Source organism: Apostichopus japonicus, chromosome 20, assembly GCF_037975245.1.
Source record: "Apostichopus japonicus isolate 1M-3 chromosome 20, ASM3797524v1, whole genome shotgun sequence".
Classification (NCBI taxonomy): Eukaryota; Metazoa; Echinodermata; class Holothuroidea; order Aspidochirotida; family Stichopodidae; genus Apostichopus; species Apostichopus japonicus.
The window spans coordinates 25,369,571-25,393,366 of record NC_092580.1 but is presented as its reverse complement, the minus strand read 5'-3'; the positions used below and the strand labels follow the sequence as shown (position 1 = coordinate 25,393,366).

The window sequence follows — 23,796 nt, the reverse complement described above, 5'->3', positions numbered from 1 at the left end:
CAGTTCAGTGTTCCCACTAAGGTGCGGGATTCCCTTCAACTGACTCAATAATCCCACAAAGAAAACATTTGTCTGCTGGAAATCCCCGCATCGTTTTTTGCATTCGCGATGAGTTTATACTCAATGTACAACTTATTCACTTGACCGTATAGAGAAAAAAAAAAATCAATTGTGTACCAATTGTGTACGGAAAGGTGGTAGGCTACACCTTTCAAATTTTACGAAAGATCGAGCAAAGCACTTTCGAAAAATTCACTAAATTCAATTAATGTCATGTAAACAAGGCTCTAGTGCATCCATTTATGAATATACCGTAAGACCACATCTGGTGTTAAGCGGGGGGAAAAGAAAGTATTTTCTAGCATTTCCAAAAATACCGAAAAAATAATATCCTACCTTAGTTAAGTGTATAGCAAATAGCCTAACCACCTCGGCGGTTATAACGGATCTCACGTAACTACAAAATCACAACTAATTGTATTTTGCGGAGTTTACGTTTTCTACAAGAACATGGAAACAATATTTATTTGGGAGTGGACTCTCACTCACTGTCCATCTAAAATTATCATCTCATCCTGAATGATTTATTTAATAGGCACCACCGGCTGGTCTGTACTCTGGTGCTCCAGATATTTGTCCTAACTTTTTTCATTAATTATGAAAAATTCCAGACATGAGATCTCATTTCAAAGCTGTCTACATGTGGCTCAGAATACTCGGGAAGGGCCGTTTCCGGCCATCTGGGGGGTTTCCAAAACCCAAAATTTTCTTGTACGCTCCACGCCAACCGATGGTGGCGCTCCGCTTAGATAGTCCTGCCGGCACTCAATCCACCCTGGGCAGAACCCTGAGTATGTATAGGGCGATACTTACGTTAGTTCCAAAACCTACTACACTTTCTTGCGTGTAGACATATGTGTAAAACTATTGCGACAAACAGACAGTATTGTGCTTAGTGGATAGCATGATATATTCAGTATAAAATGCTTATATTAAATGATTACCTTCTGGAAGGTCATACAAGTTTTCTCCAAATGCTGGGTTATTTCGCTCATCTGAGGCCTATCTTCGCGATATCTCTTCCACGTTGATAGCATAATGCCAAATCTGTAACAAAATTACATGGAAAGATTTACATAGTTATTGTATATTAGAGCGATATTATATGATCTTCTCAGAATATATCAAATAGACAGGCGTCACTTACATTGCCCCAGGACAAAACGGAGGTCTACTTAAACACTCCATGTTACGAACAGCGTCTTCGATCTCTCGTTTATCTCTGCTATGATATGGAACCTCGCCTATTATGCATGAAAGTTTAAAAATAATGTATTATTAATATATATATATATATATATATATATATATATATATATATATATATATATATATATATATATATATATATATATATATATATATATATAAATATATATATATATATATATATATATATATATATATATATATATATATAAATATATATATATATATATATATATATATATATATATATATATATATATATATATATATATATATATATATACGTCATTTTGTTTCCAAAAATTAAACAAAAAGTGTTCATATTGTCCATATTGTTTCAATACAGTTAAGTGACATGAAGATATGTATTTAGTTTTACTTGTTTTACTTCTTTCTTTTTATTTGGGGGCGGGGGGTCTTAATCTGCATTGTTACATTCAATACCAGTCGGTTCCAGATGGCAACGACTTCTGTTTTATTAATGTGAAGTTTTTTCTTAACATTAAATTAACATCGATCAAAGACTTACCAAAAGAAAACAATTCCCATAGAAAAACTCCATAGGACCAGATATCAGCCGACAAGTTATACTGACCAAGGAAAATTGTTTCAGGTGGAAGCCATGCCAAAGGAGGATCCCTCTGAAGAATGAAAGCATGCACAGTTCTTGGTTAACATACTACTGAACACCATTTCCACACACATCAAAAGTAAAAGCAATTCAAAGTGGCGGTAATGGAATACAAATGGCAACTATTTTACCACAAATCGACCGCAGTGCTATGGTTAAGTTGGACAAACTGTTACACTACGTAAAAGATGAAAACAAAAATACTCACTCGCCCGGTCAGTGATCTTATGCGGTCAGCGCAAAGATCAATTGGCCAAAAGTCAAAGAGTTTACACTTCAAATTGGCTGTCAACAGGACCTTCTTAGTTGCCAACGCTGGATGACATAACTGCATGAAATGTGAAACTAGATAAAAGATCTGCGCTACACAAGACAGTGCGAGAGATTACTAATCCATGGAAATGGGCTATAATTAATGCTGACTAGTATTGTTACTACAAACACTAAACTATTAACATGTTAAATGTGTGCAAAGTAAACAGTAAGTTAAATTAAATTAAAAACTAGTAAAGCTATCTGAAAGTGATGACATGCCTCATTAAGCATCAAACACCAATCCCTGACTCTATCGTTGAAATTTCATTAAAAATATTTAAATTAAGTGCCGCCTGCTTTAAGCTGAATTAAAAATTGATTTTCACTTTTCGTATATACTAACATTACCATACCTCATTTTTGTGAAGGAAATGCATTGCTTTCGCTACGTCATTCCCGAATACAGTCGGTTGTTGAAGTTTACGCGGAAATGCAGTGCCTGATGGGTATTCTAGCATTGAATGCCTTTGCTGTTGGTAATTTTTCAGCAAAAAGTCTCGCAAAGTTCCGTTGTCCATGTTCTCTTGATAGACAAAGTACGGCACTGTCGAAAGACAAAAGTTTCTGATAAATTAAAGATATACTCAACCTTGCATCAATAAAAACTGTACAAAAACAAACGTGTTGAGTGTTGTAACATCACCTCTCTTTGAAATTGATATAGATTAAAATAATTTGTAGCTGAAACTTTTACATTGTAAATCATTTATGATCACGTACCTTCGTCAATTGAACAACCCAGGAATTCAACAATATTGGGATGCTTCTCGAGGCGACGAATACACTTCGCCATGGTAACGAAGTTATACCCGTCTTTCATTTGCGCACGCTCTGTTAACAAAATTACAACACTAGACCAAATAAATGATTTCAGGTTATATTAAAGAGTAACGAGAACACGCAATTTTTACAGGTCAGATTTGTTCGGTCTACAACAAGAAGATAACCCTCGAAGAAAGGAAACTATTACATCAACTATGTGTGTGCATTAACATATCAGCTGCAAGAAAATGAGCAGTGATCATAACCTATACACTCACTATGTGAAGACAACTCGTGAGTAAAATGTTTTCCTCTTCTGGGGTATGCAATGTTTTATAAACATGACGTAATTTATACTTCAATTAATTTATATGTCTAGCGTGGGAGACTTTCTGTTTCATTTGGCAAACCATGTTATACAACATGAGTGAAGAGTTGTTAATATGTATGGATTACCAGATACAGTTTTTGCAACAACATATTCGTTTTGCGGTGCTTGAGCAATACGTGCTTTCCAGTAGTCGAAAACTTCCCCAGATGCTATCAGTGATAGAAGGGAAACAGTTGATCGTGAAATTGAGTCTTCCGTGTGGCCTTGTGCTATAATTGTTGACATCATTTCCGACGAAGCGGCATATAAACCTGTAGTGATATGAATATATGCCCAGATTATGCATATGGAGGGCGTAAAAACTAATGACAAGAAATGACCTAAATATATCCAGTTCGTACTTGATTTAGCTCGTAATATGGGTTTTATGTTGGTATGTAAAAAAGGTAGAAAGAAAACAATATTACGCTCTTCTTTGGCAAGTTTGTACAACAAACTTGTTACGATACTGTATTTTGAGCACAAAAAAATTGCAACAAAGGAGAGTTTGATGACACCTTGAAATACCCTTAGTCGCCTGTACCAATCTGATTATTGAAAGACCTAAAACAAGTTAGGTCCTATGGTTATTACATTACAAGCATGTGAGCTAATTCGGTACTGTATAGCTGATAATATGTACCCATTTGCATTTATCATGTGGATCATACAAAAAGCTTGGTAATAATGATGACATTTGCTTGTTAGAACTTAATCGGCAATTTAAAGATACCTTTGATAAGAATACACGATAAAAGGAATTACCCAATTACATATAAACACAAGGCAATATCAAAATACTCTTCTCATAAGAGGGTAAATGAAAAGTCTATCAAATAACAAATTCTTCAAGTAACTTTTTAGGTTAATTCTCTTTTACAGGAAGAACAGTATTAATAAATAAAACCATTAAAACTTTAAACACTTGTGACTCGATGATATCATATTTGAGACTTGGTCAAAAATTTGGTCGTGTGCGTGAATAAACATAAAAATGTGGTATCTACCCATACATAAAGATTTTTCTTATCAATTATTATCTTATTTCAATAATTTAATTTATATGTGATAATCTGATGGTATTATTTCATGCTTCCTCTTGTATAGATGACAACGAACACCAACATGTACATTTAAGCAAGTAATTACCCATATTCACGTTACTGTGTTTGTGTTTTTCATTAATGCTTACTTCGTACTGTCCAAGCTGTTATACTTACAAGTTGACATGCAGGGCTCTGCGACGTGGTTCACGGATTGCAAAGTTCTATCAGCAAAATATATATAATGTTAGTTTATATAACATGCCATGCATCTTATATTTAGTTCAGTTGAGTAAAATTCATAGTAAATGCAGTTGTTTCATGATGCTTTTTATACACTGCCAGCGTGGTATATCATAGCTGACCATAGCTGACCTTTGTTATTTATTCTATATATTAACGATATTTGTCATGTCTCCAAACTTGCCAAAATCATTCTCTTTGCTGATGACACCAGTATTTTCTTCGAGAGCGACGACATAATCACATTATCTTCCAACGTGTCAAATGAATTAAATAAATTCTGTAATTGGTTTTCAGCCAACAAATTATCACTAAATGTACAAAAAAGTAATTACATTGTCTTAGATACTCGTAATACACTTATTTGGAATAAAGATATATGTATGGATGGGAAAATAATTAAGCAAGTTTATAGGTGTAAATATTGATTGTAAACTTAGCTGGCGCAACCATATTTCAACTATTTGCAGTATAATTGCACGGGATGTTGGCATATTATCTAAGTTGAAATATTATCTATCGGAAAACATACTCAGAACACTATACCAGACCCTGGTTGTCCCGCATCTCACTTATTGTTCCATTATTTGGTCTGGTATAAACAACACCAAACTTAACAATCTTATAATACTCCAAAAGGAAGCCATTCGCCACATAACACACTCAGCCCCACGTGAGCACACCAGTCCCCTATTTAAGAAAATCAACTTACTAAAATTGCACGATCTCATTAAAGTTAAGCTTGCATTATTTGCCTACAAGACCTGGAATGGATTACTACCAGCTGCCTTTGACAATTTTTTTAACCAGTAACAGAGGTGTACATAATCATAACACGAAGCATGCTAATCATGCCCACTATAATCTCTACAATACCACCATTGGAACTTTAAGCCTACAAAACCGTGCAACAAAAACATGGAATCTTCTAACGAACGATTTAAAGAGTAAAAAGTCAGTCACATCCTTTAAGAAGTGGTTTTGTAAGGAAATAATAGCTAGTTACTGACTTAAACTAAATTATACCTGTATGTAATTACTATATATATATATATTGAACATTTAATTTGTTCTTATATTTATGTATGTATTCATACACACATATATATATATATATATATTGTTTTTTCTTTTCTTTTCTTTCTTCAGGGAGTCTTCCACATTGTTAAGCTTTTAAGCTTTATGGAAGACTTCCCTCCACTTTGTACTTTTGTGGCAAACAAATAAATAAATAAAAATAATTACCGAACCTATGCACCTGTTTCGTCGAGTTTTGGCTCCATGGGTCTTTAATCTGTCAGTATCACATTGACCGATTGGCAGGCTTTAAACTTCCCTCATTACAGTGAGGTACAACTTGTATCAAAGTTTTATGTAAGACAATCATTGCAGTTATCATCTCCCTGTTTTTGTTATATATATGGTCAATACCTCAACCGTGTTCCCTCCAACCCATTCATTGGTCCTCACAAGATAAATTCCTAAGTTGTTTCAAAGGAACATCATTCACACCTCAAGACAAGACAAAGTATTAATTGAATCACAAGGATCTCTGCAATCGACGTAAGAGCACAAAGCATTCTCAACGTAATTTCTTTCATACTTGATCGCATGTCACTTCTTAGAACAAACGTAAAAACATAGCCTGTTTACGAGCATATCGATTTAGGGAAAAGACTGTATACCATCGCCAGGGAGTCCGGAACATGACAATAAGATTTGTTGTGCTTGTATGCATACTGTCCATACCTCTGTAATCTGCTCCCATTCTGAAATTCACTTTGATTTATAATACACACAGTCAAGCCAAGTGACGCATTGGCACAACTGTATTTTGTAGTGGGATCCGCTGAGCGCCTCGTTTATTGCTATAACAATCAACAATTATTTTCTTTCTAATAATATATTTAACAATGCTAAACTGCTCCATTCAATCTGACGTTACTAATTAAAGTAAAGTCACAATTTCGCATGACGACGGCAATCAACAAAACATAATTTCAAAAGCGATACAAAATATAGATATTATACATCATGTTTTACGATAGCCCTTGTCAGTGTCCCCTATCACCAACACGAACTGATCCACTAGGCTGTCAAGTAAGTCATCAATTTGTATACTTTCCAAACTTGAAAAAGACGTCAACACACAGATGGTACAGAAATATAACTTTAAAAAGTGAACATGTACTTCCCCACTTGTCTGCAGGAACGTGAGTCATCTCAACAGCCATATACCCCCCCCCCCCCGCGCCTTCCCGCCGTACTCCCACCCACTCCTACTTGCCATACAACAGTTTTCCCGTTATTATTAGCAGACCACTTATTGACCACATTAATATTCCATGATTCACCTGGATGACGTTGACATCGTTGTTCTCACTGCAAAAGGAAAGAAATATAAGTACTTGTTTTGTAAATTGTGCGACACTGTATAAAGCCGATAGCAACAGCCCCCTCCCCCCCCCTCCCCTCAACCGGTCAAAAGACAGACTTAAATTTAACATTAACGTTTATAATAAAATTCTTAAATTTGTATCGTATGGTGTTCCCCATTTTGTACTGAAAGAATGTTTATTTCAGGCATGAATACATATAATTACAAAGTGATACCTTGCATTGCTTGTTTACATACAAAACCAATTAATGTATCAAAGCAATGGATGTTCTTGAGCTAACGAAGCAATAACAAACATTCCATCCCCTACAATAAGCTCATATCTGTCCATCAAGCCTAAGACACCAATAGGAAGACACATAGGTCGACCACCCTTTGAAACCATTTGTTTGCCTGCCACGACAGCAACGCAGGAAGCACAAAGCGCCTAAATAAATGAAACAAGGACAAAGTCCTGTTATTTTGGAGCAAAACCACTGCAGGTGTTATAAACCCGACTGTTGTATGCTACTATAATAAACACGTACATTGACTTATACGGGAAAGTATACTATTCAGTGATATAGTTGCACTGTTTGGGAGAATTGAGATACGTGTTATTTCTTTTTTTTTTGCACGTGATTCGTTTGGAGTGACGACATTCATTATTTATAAAAGTCAACTTTAATAACAATAATCAAGATGGTAACCAACCTCGCAGTTTTCGTCTTCTCGACACCATGACGACACACAGAACAACGAAAAGCATGAAACCACTAACTGAGATAATAATTGGTAGCAAGTATGCACCTGTCAAGAAGTTACAGAAAAAACAATTAAACAATATGACGACAGCAGATGTAAAGAGTACTATTAGTTTTGAAAATGCCATGGTCTTCAATAACTTCAACTTTTCACATACAACTCAAATTCACACAAAGTTATCAAGTATTTTATTATTGTTGCTCTTCACATTCGAATCATATGCATATCTAATTGTAAGCACAGTGTTGTGTTGACATACAAGTCAAGTACAATGAAACTCTACGTGATTATGAAACAGTGAATAACACTTCTTTAGATAAATTGACTGTCAATCGTTGTGATATAAAATTACTACAAAGGACTACTAATTCATTACCTCTCAATCTGATGGTGATTCTGACAGACTGTTTCAGGATCCCCGGTTCTCCATCGCTGTAACATGATATATCCATATAACCCGTGACGGTTACAATTTCCTGAATTTCGTAATCTTTCGTATATTGGTGAAAATAATTCACCCTCGAAACTTCACGACGAGAATTATTCTCGCTATGGTTAGAGGAGTCATCAAAGAGACCATGCCATTGCAAAGTAACTGGAGGTCGAGACCGAAATGCTACGCATTTAATGGTTATTGTCTTTCCACCGACAATAACCTTGTCATCACTCACGTTAGTGCCGTCAATTTGAATACGCAGTTCAGGTACCACTGTTACATAATGAAATGCAAAATACATTTAATTGAGGCAAATAGTGATTAAAATAAAGGTCTATCTCGAAAGCAATCTTAATGGTTAATTCTAAGTTCATTTTTGCAAAGACAATTGGATCCTGACATGAACTAACATGTGCAATTCATGGACAAGCAAAGAAACAAAGTCGTATTCTACGGAATTAGCAGGTTTTAAAAATTCCCTTTATTTTCGATGCGTATATTTTGAAAATTTAGGGGGGAAAATGGTTTTTTTGAATTATTCACAGTAGTTATTTTAAGCGCACATACAAGAATATGTTGAAGGACTTACCTATAATAGTTGGAAATAAAGACTTTTTCTCAATTTCAAATCCCGAAGTACTATTAATGACACAAGAAATAACTGCACTCGCAGCGGTTGCTGGAAGTGATAGAGATTTTTCAGCTACGTGTACGTCGGGATGTATTCCCCAATATCCGTTATCTATGTTGTTTCCGTCAATATCAACGACATTGACTTTTAGCTCCATATCCACGAGTTCACCGCTCATGTTACTTCCACACCAAATTCTGTTCACTTTGAAAGCTTCAATGAATGTATTGTTCATTTCCATTATTTCCCCATTGATTTTAAGTTGATAACCTGGGAATCAGAATAACATACCTTGTGTTGAGTTTAAGATTACAAACGATCTTTATGAAAAGTTATCATTTAATCTTAGATCTATAGTACTCATTCAATAGTTTATATTTAACTTGTACTCATTCTTAACATATCTTACAAACACGTTGCTACATCAAAATCTGAGTAAGAATAAGCGTTAATCAAAGTCAAGGAATGTAATTATAACAAAATGTCTTTGTCAGAATGAACACCACATTATTGTTATTACCGGCTGACTACTTTTTATTGTTCTTCGGTGATATTCATATCAATATTGAAATTTAAAGAAATGTTCAAAAATAGTACAAATTGCTGATATACTACTAAAAAATGGTTATTAATAAGCTCTTGTTTCTGCGTGTACAGTCAATGTGTGGATCCAGATGTACCTCGCTTTACGTTCGAATAATTCGATAAACTTTCAAAAGATGTTCATCCTTTATAACAATTTCCAAATCTCATTTCATAGAATATTATGTTTCCCATTTCATTTTCTAAATCAAGCTCAAATGTATGCTTATATAGTCTGCTACTCGTTTTACCTTGAATAACAAAATAACCTAAATAATTCATTTAAGCAATCAAAAAGCGCACAACGCAAACCGAAGATGAAAGGAGATTTCAGGCTGAATTTGTCAAGAAGAGTCATTACCTTGAACACTGAGTTGGTAGGTTGTCCAAGTAGTTTTACCAAATTTGCAACTGTAATTGCCACTATTTTGTATCTTAATAGGTTCCACTCGGAGGTCTGAAGCAGTATCGGATACATTTATCCCGTATACGTTATCAAGTTTGATATCACTTGGAGAAATATCCGGTGCGTATAGAAGATCAGTATTAAAATACCACAAAGGTTTGATTTGTGTACTGCCGTTGTACATACACTTCATGATAATAGAAGATCCGAGCAATTTTACTGATGAAACAAGCTGATGTCGATCTGTTGATAGGACCAACAGAGTAATAAAACATATATACAATTTTTCTCTCAGAATTTTTGTTATTTGTTAAACATTAATCACAATCAGTGATAACGTACTTTTTAGAAAACAAGCTGGCTCAGATTACTTGTTATTTATTAAACATTAATCACATTAGTGATTCCATACTTCAACAAACTAATAATAATTATAATTAACAGTTCTTATATAGCGCAACTTACAATAAAGTCTGGCAGGGCTGTACTTAACCCTGATCATTGGTAACTTGTCACACCTATACACACCAAAGTGTGCACAATTCAAACAATATCTCCTGGGAACCACTTTGCACCACAGCCACATGTCCCCTGAGGGACTTCCATAGGGTGCAGCCACAAACCGGCGCACGCAGCAATATTTACAAGTCACCTCGCAAGTCCCCATTTATACACCTGGGTGAAGAGAGGCAATGGAGATAAAGTGCCTTGCCCAGGAGCACAACGCAATGATCTGGCCAGGGCTCGAACCTGTTATCGTTAGATCACTTAAATCACGTGGAGTGTTAGCTCAGTGGTTAACACCGGTGCCTTTCAATCATAAGGTCCCCGGTTCGAGTCACTCCCAGATTAATGTACGTCGTCCAGTTACAGAGTTGTTGACAATTAACAATTCATAATCATGGACGTTAAATATGAATGTGAGAGACTGACTTCGGTAAGCTTGCAGCTTTGATAAGCCAATTAGGCTTCTTTGCGAGTTCCTGCTTGCAGGAGGATCAAATATACATACACACATACATACTGCCTTAACCACTTGACCACAACGCCCTCCAGAATCAGATTACTTGTTATTTATGAAACATTAATCACAATCATTGATGTCATACTTAAGAGAAACAAGCTGGCACAGAGTACTCGTTATTCATTAAACATTTATCACTTCATTGCTTCCATACTTAAGAGAAAATAAGCTGGCACATACTTTTTTGTTATTTATTAACTTAACTGTAGATCAAACCCTAGAAATCCAAACTCAATAGGGTACACTATAGGACAATCAGTAGTGCTCCCAGAAACCTACTTTTTATTTACTTTACAATATAGGATAACAGAGTGAGAGTTTTGTAATTAATCCAACAAACTGACCTTCGAAGGGAGATTATCATTTGTTTGCAGCTGGAGATATACTGTATCACCAAAACTATCACTAGATTATAATGTGCAAAATCGCCCCCAAACAAAGCTACTATATTAGTTCCTACGTCAATGTCAATCCCAGCGTTTATAAATGTTGTGCAGATAGTTCCAAATAGCTAAGGTATTATAACAATCACAGAAAGATGATCAATTGTTTCGGTATAGTTGGCACAAAATGTCAGTTGTCTGAGTCGAATAACATTAATAAGATCAAGATTTTGGTAGGAATAATTATGTGGAGCCTATACTGATACCATCTTAATTCCACGTCACTGGACAATGTGCATCAACATAATAGTGGATTGACCAGATTCTCCGGGAACATCAAGTGTACGAGACCATATTGTGGTAGGATTCTTTACAAACTTCAGACGAGTTTAACAGTTTCTTGTTAATAAAATTTCAACACAAATGATCACTCTTAAGAATGCTATTCATAAAATTGACTTTTGGATTTCTTAACCAAATAGTTGAGGTTCCTAAAACATTGTATCCATGGTGCTCTGATTGTTACAGTAACCCCGTAAAATAATATTAAAAGTACTTATGAAATGATCATATGTATAAACTAGTGATTCCCTCTTTCACCCATTGAAGGTAGAACACAGAATGGTAGAACAATAAATATTAATTTATTGTTCCAGATCGGCTGACTTGAAATTAAAGCTATTTATATTGGGATTATGGTAGCAATGATTACCAAATAAGTAAAAGGCACAAATGCATTATTAACATTTCGCCTTGCCAGCTCAAGCAAATAGTCACTGTTAGTAAAGAAATTGACCATGTCTGCATTATACTCTTTGAGATAAAACTACGAAGAGTCCAAATTTCTATTCTTAAGCAAACGTGCAAAGCATGAGATTTTCAGTACAATAACGTTTAGTATTTTAGCGGTGTAAATGAAAAATCACTTAGATAGGTGATCATCCTGTCTACACCCTCGTTCATAAGGAACATGTTGTGAAGGAAACCCACTACCAAGAACTGATAATGAAGCATTTTTGTAAAAAAACTGTCAAATCACTGCAAAATTGAAGCACCATTGTTAGAGATCACGGACCTTCCGGATAAAGGAGGAAGGAACAAAATCAAAATCTTTTTTTCAAAATCGAAAATAGTCCTCCTGAGAGCTATGCATACTATCATGAACAGTTCGAATTCAATGCCCTAAGTAGCGTATTTGCAATCAACAATGTTGATTAAAGGAAATAAGGTTGGACAAAACGAGAATTATGCCTCCAATCGCGAGTGTATCACCTTTCGTAATTAGAAAGATAATACCATGCTTTTAAATTACAGAAATCTCAACCTTTTATTATATCTATGATTAAGGGAACGAACTAGAAACCAACTCAGTTCATCTCAGAAGAACTTAAAATACTCAGTTGCAAACCGTCAGGCCCTGGAGATTAGTTATTTGTCATACTTTTTAAACTGTGAAAACTTCTTCATAATTGTGGAACTTCCAGTCTCAGACTTGGATAACTTCCTTACTTTTCCTTCAGATCAACTTTATGGACAAAAAGTCGATCGACGGACATGTAGTTGTATTGGTCCAGATAAGTTATATTATAGCAACTCTCATGTGAAAGAAGATAATCTATACATACCTTCTACGATTAAGTGGAATTTACATCTTTCTACACCATCAACAAAGCAGGAGTAATACCCGGTGTTATTTTCCCTGAATTTCTCTATATGCAAATACGAGACGTAGTCGTTTACACTTTCACCATGCCAATCACCAGTTTCTTTTTTCGCGAAGGAGACAGTAATGTTGTAATTGAAATACCACGAATGTTTGCCTTCTGAGATGCAAGCAACAGTTGCTCTGTCAGCTAGCAAAATATTCCGCTTATCGATAATACCGTCGAATCCTGAAAAAAAATCAAGGTTTTATCCTATATTACCTTTGACATTATACAAAAACTGCCTCAGTTTATTAATTCTGAAATTATGGGACAATGTTTTTCGATGAAGATATCATTTGCCTCACACCGATAAATACTTAGTATGACTTTTAAATATTTGTTATCAAACAGGTGTACGCTGAACTGGATCGTTGACTTTATGCTCGTTCAACACAATACAAAAGGGATTTGTTGACAAATCTACAAACATTTAAATTAATCGTGGGACATTTCTTTTGTTTCTTTGCCTCTGTGTAAGTAACACGCTACAAGAGCAATTAAAACATCATACAAAAGTGTTAAACCTCATCGTGACTTTTTGCAAAGGAGAGTGGTTATAGCAAATTAGAACATAGACAAGGAAAACGTCAGATATCTTACCTAATGTTAAAGTAAAAAAGTTGAACATTGCATAAAAAAGGCAATTATACATCTTGTCCAAAGGTATATTCAATCTGAAAAAGAGAATTAAACAAAAATCTCATAAATCAAAGTCAAGTTTCTTCTAGTTTTCTTTTAATAGCAAACATAATTGCATACATGGAGCATGTTGAAGTATCGATCACGTTAAGCAACAATTATATAATTCAACGTTTTCACAAATTTAGAAAACCAAAGGTGGAAGATTCAATTACTTGTAACTTACCATTCGAGGAAGTTGGAAAAGGTTCCAAGTTGTCGTTAACATTAAAATTATCTCAATTCAACGAGGAAATAACCAACTTGTCAAACTGCCAACATTTAACAAGGGTTTTAGTTCCAATAATGTGATCAGTGCATAAAAACGCGATTTGCTTTCTAATATTACGCAAATTACAATGGAAGTCTACCGTCATACCAAACGACAGTCTATTATATTAAATCTAACAAAACACTCCATGTTGTCAAATCACTTCATCATCGAATTGCGTTTCGCTTTCTCAATATAAACGTAATTACCTAGTTTAATTGACGTGACTATTGTATTCAAATATAAAATAATTACGGCACTCACCCAAATGTCAAGTACTGGCAAGTAAATAGGTACTTAAACACTAATAACTGTCTATAAGGAAATAAGTCAAGATATATTGTCCACCTATTTATATATATATATATATATATATATATATATATAGATATATATATATATATATATATATATATATATATATATAGATATATAGATATAGATATATATATATATAGATATAGATAGTAGTATTCAGTCACAATCTTTCACGTGAGTTTAATTATTAATCAAATTATTGAATGGCCTCTATTTTGAAATGCAGAAAATTTCGTTCCTGTGCAAACGATAGGAAACGTATCTAATATTTTGGTGTATTAAATTGATTCGACAAGTTGCAGAATGAACAATATATTTCTCACTCAATGAATTGCATGACAATATCCTTTATATTGGACACGACACACTTCAAGTACTCTTAAACACACAATAGATGTCAAGAGCCGCTTTCAATTGTATCCATTCTTTTAATCTCACATTGTTATATGTTTTAATACAAAGTGCTGAACGACCAGATTATTGTCCATTAGATATGTAGAACAACAAAGTGAATGTCATGCCTCTTTGGCATCCACGTTAACTTTAAGTTCGTGCATTGCATGGAAAAAGTATTCATAGATGTCTGTCTGTTTGTTTGATGCTATGAAGAAAGCAGAGGCTTAAAACACTAATTCATTAATAACTTATTCATCTGGGGTCAACTATTATCCTTGGAGTTTCCATTTATATTATGGTGTCTCATTTAGTTCAGTTCCACAAACAAATATAATACATTCTATCTCTTTTGTGTTTCCTATATAGTTCTGGTTTATTTGGTATTTATTCCACTACTGCCACTCGTATTTATACAACTACACACTTTCTTTGTGTCATATTTTCCATTCTGCTGACAAGTAATGCTGAAGAAAGTCCGAAATACCCACACACAAAATTTAATGCAGTACTTCATATTTGTTAATTGTGTCTTAAACTATATTTCTCTGCTACATCGATGATATCTGGGATCGTTGGCCCCAGGGACGTCCAGCCTTTAAGGCTTTCATTAATGATCTCAACCACTTGCCTCGTCCTTTGGTTATCACTTCATCCCCTGCCTTGAGTTACGTATCACCCCGGCTGAAGAAGTTAAAACCCATGTTTTGAACGTTTTCAAAAAGTTTGAGCCTTTCCATAGCAAACAGATTTGTAGCCCACGGCGATTTCTTGCAATATTTCATTGTCCACTTTGAAAGAATGTTCGAAAACAAGTGGGCCTGACGTTTCGAACCTGGCAGGATCTTTTTCAGACGTTAAATGACAAGTAACAGAAACTACAGCGGACATAATACAAGCACAGAATACAGATAGGTCAATGAGCAGGATTAACACAGAATAGATAGATGTAGGAGGATTAGTTGACAAACAGTGGAGAGAAGAAAGAAACCAACGGGGGGGGGGGGGGGGCAGAGGTAGGAGATAAACTGTAGAGGGCAATGAGAAGATGGTAGGGAATAAATAAATGGTGATGGTAGGGAATGTGTATATGTAGGGCTCACCTACATCCGAGGTTATGTCCTTGAGCAGAGCGCTCCGGGTTTAACACCTTCATTTAACCTAGAAATTTCTTCTTCAACTTTCTTCTTTAAAAATTTCATATATGAGGTAAAAAATCAGTTGTTAAGGTGCTCAGGCAAAATTTGTACCCAAAATAAATACCCTGTTTTGAAAAAAATTATTGTTGACCAAACATACATTGCTCGATATCTAAAATAAATGACCTGCTTTTATGACAATCCCAAAACAAAAGATAAATAGTTTCTTCATCCTCCTCACAAAAGGTAAACATTATGTTTATTTTTCATTTGATGAAGCAGACGATCTTTGTTCAGAGTCCTTTGTTTAACACGATACTGGAAAATGTAATCTTAATATCTCGTAGTGGCTTAAAAGGACTAAGAAAACCCTTCTGCATTGATATTCTTTTAACTGAAAAGAGGTTTCCCATTTAAGATGAGCGGTTGGTTTGGTAGAGACATTCCTTACCATCTCCTTATAAAAGGCAAGAGGCATACGCGGAATACCGGATAACCTGTGATACAAATTTTCATATTAAAGGGGAACATTATAAACGTTAACCAACGTCTTCCGTTATTCCAGTAAAAGAGGATAGCGGCCACCAGACCAAAATAAAGGGTGAAAAATAAACCAACAAAATTCAATTTATTTCGTAAAGTTAAGAAATTAAGGACCTTGTTGTTGACGTTAAATAAATCCTTCACGAATAGTGCCCCTTATTCTGCCAAGTCCTGTAATATATAATGTTATAGTTAAGTGTGCATACCTAGTAATTTCATACAAATTGGTTGCCAAAATTGTCTAACGGCTTCTTAAAGGTACAAAATGACCAAGCATTACATACGTCTTTAATGAAACCATTAATACTATTTATGTCGGCACTCTGGTAATTACATTAAAAAAGAAACCCTTTCCCGTACTTTGAGAGAAAATCATTCAAAAAGTGTTTCCAATAGGTCTCAGTATCATCTAGGTTTCGCAGTACCCGCCTACATTTTAAAGTGCAAAACAAAACTAACAATGTGAGTGGCAATGAGCCCCCCTTTACTGGAGTCATTGATAAACGTAGAAAGTTTTACTTTATCCGGCTTTCCACTCCATATAAACTTGATTAACATACCCTCCAGCTCGCTGATAAATTGGTGTTGAAGGTCCGGAAGGATCTGGAAAGAAAAACCAATTGAGACAATCCAAACGTCTTAAAAAAGTGTTTTTTCCTAAAGGGGTCTAATCGTGATGCGACCATGGATTGAGAAGGCTCTTAGTCCTTGATAGTTTAAAGGGCATAGTTGAGTTTTAAAAGGCTGTCCCTAACGGTGAAAAAACCAATCATAGTAATTGGATCTGCTCAATTGAAAGTAAATTCCTACAGAAAGATTAGTTTTTTGTGTTTTCTAGGCCAAGAGGGAAAATATTGATCTTATCATAATTGATTTTCAAGCGGGACACTTTTTCTAGTTGTGTAAATACTTCAATAAACTCAAGCAAAGAGTCACGTGAGTCATCTTAGAAAATACAGGTATCATCAGCGTACTGGAGAATCAAATATTTACGACCAAAAAGAGACGAGCCTTTAATTAAATTATTGCCTGTTACTTTGAAGATTAAGAATCTCAGTACACAGGATAAAAAGATAAGGGTTTAGAGGGCAACGTTGTCGGATGCCCTGAGAAATCTTAAATATAAAGAGGAGAAACCGTTTTAGAAACACAAGCTGAAATATGTTTGTAGAGGTCTGCGGACAGACCGTCGCTTCCGGGCTTTCCCATTACAAAATGTAAGTAGAGCATCGTGACACTCGTCGACTGAAAACCTAAGAACATATGACTCCCCAAGAAACCGGACACCATGAACGTTTGAAAAGAAATTTCTCACATTTGTCCTATTTTCAATCGTTTAACGGATTTATTAAATGATTTAATTCGTTGAGAATTGCTCTGGTATACTAGTTATGTCCTGTTAATCTCGACATTTCAGTTTCCTTATTGTATTCCTTGACTTATTTCGCTTCTCCAGATCTGTATTATGTTCTCCCTGCTCAGCCCACCTTGCCTTCAACCTAATAACGATACTATGCAGTTCATATATGTGATTCAACTTGTTTTCGCCTACTGGAGGTTGGTTAATGTTTAGTGTTAGCCTAACGTTATAGTTAGACTTTTATGATCGGTGTAGGCTATATGTTACGGGTGTAATGCCTATTGACAACGTTGTTAGTTGTACTGAACCTACCAATGGTCACATGCAATCTCCAGGTATAAGAACTGATTTGGATCCAACACAGATTTATCTTACTTAAATAACATTTGTTCATTTCAAGTAGAAAGTGTAGAGATATTGACTGATAATATTTGCATTACGTCTGAGCAGTTTCAGTGCCAAGTTTCAATTTAAACACTGTCGCAGTTACGTTTGGACTCTGCCCGTTAAACAATATTTGATATGCTATGTTTCAAAGATAAGTAAAATATGGATATCTTGAACTTTAGTCTCGGTTTATGTGTGTCCTTATGACGATCATATAGTAATGCATACACATTGCAAGTAACGCATGAACATTCTACATACAATAGAACACGGAACTCCAGTACTGTCAGGTTGACCTCGCATAATGAGATATGTCCTTAATGTAGTCATATTCGACAACTGATTCCGCTACAAATCACTACACTACATACTAATCATTACTTTCTAGTAACGAGTTAATGTCACTCAGGGTTCATTATATAAGCAGCCTTTTTTCTAATCCTCGTTTAAATCAATTAAGGTTGTTAAGTCTCATATTACCACGAAATTCCCTGCCTGAGAAGACTTAAAAAAAATATCCTTGAATCTAATTTTGTTGAAAGAGGGTACCCTATTCGCAAAGTTAGAGAAAGGTTCCTAAAAGTGATCGTTTTAAAGGTCTACGAACACCTATGGTGAATATTGTTTTAAGCACTCTTATAGACATAAGAAATTCTGAAAATCTCATCAAAATTCATCAAAGATTGACCATTTTTACAATTTTTGTTGTTGTTATTCTAGTTTTATTTATAGAAAAAACATTGCGTGAATATGCACATTGATGATGAAAAGGCAGTGACTGCCTAAGTTTATGTTACGTTATCCCTTATATCCAAGTACTTCGTTTTCAAGGACACTGAACACAGGCTCATGACCGTTGTTTGGCCTCCTTAGTCGGCCTGAAATTTTTGTTTGAATAAATTGTCATTTGATAAAATCTTTATGAAGCCGGCTGTATGTTTGTACCTTTAATTTATGTTAAATAAGAGAACATTTCACTTGCAGTAAAGAATCTGTAATTTTGCAGTAAAAGGTACTGACAACATTTTTAACACATATTTTATGACATTTTTGGTAAGACTGTTAAATTAAATTTAATAAGGAATTTGACAGACTGCCCAAAAATGTAAAAAGTATTGTGTGAAACTTTTTGACAGTACTTTTCTTGTAAAATTACATATATTTTTTTACAGTGTATATGACAGAATCGTATATGATATCACTATCAAATACTACGATAGAAGATTGTATAAACACAGCTCATCTTTATTGCAATTGTTCCATATGTTGGTTCAGTTTGTTTAAATCAGTGCGCTTTCAAATTGTGCAGTGTGGTTGCATATAGCATAGCTGCTATTGGAGTAGACATACGTTAGTAAGTTTGCATAAGAGATATTAACTGATAATATTTACATTACTTCTGAGCAGTTTCTGTTTCGGTTTCATTATAGTTTTGTATAGACTGTCTTCGGGGAAGTCTTAAAGATTTCATAAATTAATCTATGTAATACATAAATAATATGATTTCAAGAAATTGTACTGTTTCTTAAACCAATTATAAATATACTGAACACAGTAAACTGAATGTATATGCTATCTTTAACACTGTAAAGTTACTTGTGAACTCTGCTTGTTGTGTTATATTTCACAGATATGTAAATAAATAACTTGAACTTTAGTCTAGGTTATGAGCATCCTTATACAGATACTGTAAAATTGTTATACACACACCTTGTAACGCATTGACATTCTATACACAATAGAACACGGAGCTAAATTTGGGCCTCGCATAGTGAGATATGTCCTTCATACAGTCATATTCGACAACTGGTACAGCTAAAAGTCAAAGTAAGTGTAGATACTAATGATTTTTCAACATGCGTTTATATCAGACAGGGTTCATTATTATACGACTCCTTTCTTCTAATCCTCGTTGACATTTATCAAGGTTGTTTAGTCTCATATTACTACCGCAGTAAATCTTGCCGTTTGTCCTACATGATGGGTGATGATTAACAAAACATCATACATAATTTTTGTGTCCAGTTAGTTCTGGTTTACTTAGAATTGCTTAGAATATAAACATGCACAAACGTCAAGTTGATTATTGATAACTACAGGGTGAGTGTACTTCTGTATCTACACATTTTTTGCATCAGTAAAGCAAAACAAATCATAAGTTTAATTCAACCATTCGTCTGGTGCAGAGCGCTCCGGGTTTAACACGAGTCCTAGTTCATGGCAACACTAGTCCGAGTTCAATTCGACCCTATAAAATAAAAGTCCGAACTAGCTTACCTGTTCATGAAACTCGAACTACAATAATATCATCATGTTATGTTAGATCAATATTTGAAACATAAAAGATTTACGAAACTTTTTTTTTTTTTGTTCTTTCTCTTTTTGTATTTCTCTTGCAACTATGACTTCACATAATATAGCACTCTAGTGGTGACTTAGGGAAAATTCCTAGATGAAACTAAAAAGTATTTATTTTAATATATTCTGAAGTTGTAAAAAATTATACCAAAGGTACCAATATTTCCTCCAAACACTGCTTTTCATATTACACAGCAAAATGTTTTTTGTAATGGAAAGTAGAATTTCTTAACTAAATTTATAAGCAAATTCAACTCTCTGGCAAAGTCCGCACCAAACAACACTGTCTTAATGTCTAGTACTATACCAATATCTTTATTATTTAACATAGTTTGTAGATGATACCGAAGCCTAACTGAGAGTGGGCAATAATAGAACAAATATTCTATTGTCTCAACATACCTAAGACAAAAATTACAAGTATCATGAGTAATTGCTTTTATCAAATGCACGTACTTATTGGACGGGATAATCCTCTGAAGCAGCCTATACTGAAACCACCTCAAATTAACATCACTAAAACACTTGAATGGCACTGAACAATAAAAAGACCAATCTTCCTCAGTAATATCGAGGGTACCACACCATTTCTGAATCAACTTCGATTCCAGTAGTAACTTGTTGTAACTATCTTTCGAACGGAACATACCATTGTAAAGCATTTTTATAGTAGCAATTGTTTGGAAAAGCAATATCCATATTCCCATCCAGAGCAGGTCCATTCCATGGATGAATTTTTCAAAACTATAAAAACTGCCATCACCTGTGACAAAATCGCAAACAAAACGGATACATTTGTCACACCAGCGCTTGTAATACACTGGACTGTTACCAATTTCAATCAGCCCATTATTCCAGAGAGGCAAAGTTAATATGGTGGCATCATTATTAATGGTAGATAGCTCATCTCGAATTAATATATTTGTTATTTCGAAGAGATTTCTCCAAAAAGGGTTAGCAGATCTCCAACTAGCTAATTTTATATAGAAATCCTCATTGGTAAAAAACATGTCGGTGCAAATATTATACTTACGTAAATAACTAGAGCTGAAGCTTAAATGATCAAAATGGCTTATTTTGAGTGCCTCGCAGTGTTTAAAAAGATCTATCATTTTCAACCCTCTTTCTGCATAACTGAGCTTTAATTGTTTACGGCTTATAGGGTCTGGTTTATTTTTCCATACGAAACGGAAAAATAGAGAATTTACCCTATTTCCAAGTCAGGCAGCGGAAGTGACATAATATAATAGTTGAAACATGGTAACATAAGAGACTTAACAATTTTAATACGACCAAAAGCTGTAAGATACCGCTTTTCCCAAAATGTTATCACATTTGAAATTTTATTCAATGCTTTATCGTAATTTTTTTAACCATGCCCCCCAAATCTGTATTGAAAACAATTCCTAAAAGGGTGCAATTTTCACCTGTTTTCCAACGAATAGCATACTTCTTATCAATTGGAATGGAAAGCCCTCTCAAACTACCCAGTCCCACTAAAAGGGACTTGTCCAAATTCAATTTGAGACCAGACAAATCTCTAAAATAGTCAAGTTGCACCATAACCCTATTGAAAGAAGTACTGTCACCATGCATAAAAAGGTTGTATCGTCTACGTATAGAACAGTTTTGAAAGTCTGTACCCCAATATCAATACCACGAATAGAATCATCACTGTTAACGAGGCTATTCAAAAGTTCAGCAGAAAGAATAAATAAGGGGACAGAGGGTCACCCTGCCTACAACCATGAAAATTTACGTAACTTTTCCGGAGTGTTTTTGCCACTGGTAGCTCTTGCTTCACAACAAATGCTATAAAAAGATCACGATATTAACAAAATGCTATGAAAAAGCGGGAGTTATGGTTGATTAACTAACTCTTTATATTTTTTTACATAATATTGTCTTCTGTGTTTTCTTTTTACAGATGAAATGGAAACCGAAGATACCCTTACATCTGATAACATTATTTATAATTAATGGAATAAATGGTAAGCGTTATGAAAAAAAAGTTGTTGATCACAATTTGTTTTCAGGTATGAATGTACTACCAAGTCCTCTATTCGTTGTCTAGTTAGCTGTCAGGGTTAATATTTCAAAATTGTGGGTACTATTCTACCTATTATTTTTGTCACTTTGTCTATATACTAACTGCTATTGTGGAATATTTTCGGGCACAGAAATATTAAAGATTGATCCCATGCAGTAATCACTTGCTTTCTAACTACCATTTGCTGAAAAACGTCCATCAAGCAATACCATTAAGTTTTCGTGAAGCGAAAATGAAAAAGATGTCCAAAAATATACCCCATTTTGGCATTAACAGCTTTTTTAGTTTCTTATAATGATAAATGCTAAACGTTTTTAGCTTTTGCTTGTAATGAATTGCTGACTTCGAACCCAATAGTTACTGTTAGTGTAACCCAACAAAAACAACTATTTTGCGATATTGGGAATCGGTTGGAATGTATCCAGTGGCCCTTAAATTTTCAAAATCACACGCGATCCTTGTTATGGTATCAATATAAAGCTCATGACGATAAAAGTCACTGTCTATCTAAATATTAATTATCTATGTCATGAAATAACTGATCATGGAAAAGATTTATTGTACTTAAAAGAATATTTGGTTCTAGTAAATACACTTTTCAAAGTCTGGATCAGTGGGTAGTGAACTCAATATGACTGTTCAACTGATCTCAGGACACTGTCGCACATTGATCCTTGCAGAGGACGATGTAGTCTAAAAGCACTATTACAAGGCATTGAGGATCATGTTTCATATCTCAGCAGCGTGTGTGTGGGTGTTTTGGATGGGGTTTATATTTTCGCTTTTCAGCTATGTATGGACAATGTTAACGTCATGAAATTCTTGCATATGAACTGAACTATTCTTTTATAACATCACAAGTTTTCTGTTTTTCATCAGCTGACTCCAGACTTGTCTGTCCTGAAAGTTACTTACTGAATGTAAATGAGCAAGGTGAAGTTTCTTGTGACTTCGATTCTGATTTCATCTCAGTTAGATGGTACGAAAGTGGCGGAACGCCCCTTTTACGTTATGATGGAACTGAAATCAAAGGTCCGGGTAAAGACTCTGGCGAGTTTGATATGAAACGAGACGGTTCCATGATAATCAGACATGCCAAACCAAAGCACGATGGTATTTACAGTGTTACTGTTCTTCACTCGGATGCTACATCGTCGCAGGCAACCGTAAAAATAATTATAATCGGTAAGTTGTTGTAGATTTTAGAACATAGGCTCAATCAATCAGTCACTGGTCATAAGTCAAACTGGCCCGTTGACCTCCCCGAAGTTTATAAACAATCTTTGGTTTGTAACCTTTTATAATGTTGATCCGGTGCCTGCCATCTCCGAGTAGCTGGGCTGCAGAACGGCCGGA

At 34.7% G+C, this 23,796-nt stretch overlaps 2 protein-coding genes across 12 annotated transcripts in view; one reads left to right on the top strand and one right to left on the bottom strand.

The window, feature by feature from the left end:
* Positions 1-18,051, bottom strand: part of LOC139961638 (uncharacterized) — a 37,856-nt gene extending 19,805 nt beyond the window's left edge. For 3 of the 6 annotated variants that reach the window (XR_011790950.1, XM_071960973.1, XM_071960974.1), the window contains exons 1-17: positions 17,958-18,051; positions 16,846-16,888; positions 13,544-13,617; positions 12,863-13,129; positions 9,786-10,073; positions 8,801-9,112; positions 8,152-8,484; positions 7,725-7,820; positions 6,988-7,015; positions 4,568-4,614; positions 3,434-3,619; positions 2,936-3,046; positions 2,569-2,759; positions 2,109-2,228; positions 1,799-1,910; positions 1,208-1,304; positions 1,005-1,107 (exon numbers count right to left, since the gene is read on the bottom strand). Coding sequence is in view for 4 of the 6 variants with exons in the window: in XM_071960973.1 (XP_071817074.1) it covers positions 1,005-1,107; positions 1,208-1,304; positions 1,799-1,910; positions 2,109-2,228; positions 2,569-2,759; positions 2,936-3,046; positions 3,434-3,619; positions 4,568-4,614; positions 6,988-7,015; positions 7,725-7,820; positions 8,152-8,484; positions 8,801-9,112; positions 9,786-10,073; positions 12,863-13,129; positions 13,544-13,617; positions 16,846-16,888; positions 17,958-18,039 (2,490 nt within the window). In the remaining 2 variants the exon portion in view is untranslated. Of the gene's footprint in view, positions 1-1,004; positions 1,108-1,207; positions 1,305-1,798; positions 1,911-2,108; positions 2,229-2,568; positions 2,760-2,935; positions 3,047-3,433; positions 3,620-4,567; positions 4,615-6,987; positions 7,016-7,724; positions 7,821-8,151; positions 8,485-8,800; positions 9,113-9,785; positions 10,074-12,862; positions 13,130-13,543; positions 13,618-13,808; positions 13,998-16,845; positions 16,889-17,957 lie in introns of those variants that run through there. The other 3 variants (XM_071960975.1, XM_071960976.1, XM_071960979.1) reach the window with 3 other exon arrangements.
* Positions 18,052-19,749: 1,698 nt separating this feature from the next.
* Positions 19,750-23,796, top strand: part of LOC139960992 (uncharacterized) — a 52,368-nt gene continuing 48,321 nt past the window's right edge. For all 6 annotated transcript variants that reach the window (XM_071959746.1, XM_071959751.1, XM_071959749.1 and 3 more), the window contains exons 1-3: positions 19,750-19,859; positions 22,318-22,381; positions 23,320-23,625. In XM_071959746.1, the coding sequence (XP_071815847.1) occupies positions 22,318-22,381; positions 23,320-23,625 (370 nt within the window). In that variant the 5' untranslated portion in view covers positions 19,750-19,859. The remainder of the gene's footprint in view (positions 19,860-22,317; positions 22,382-23,319; positions 23,626-23,796) is intronic.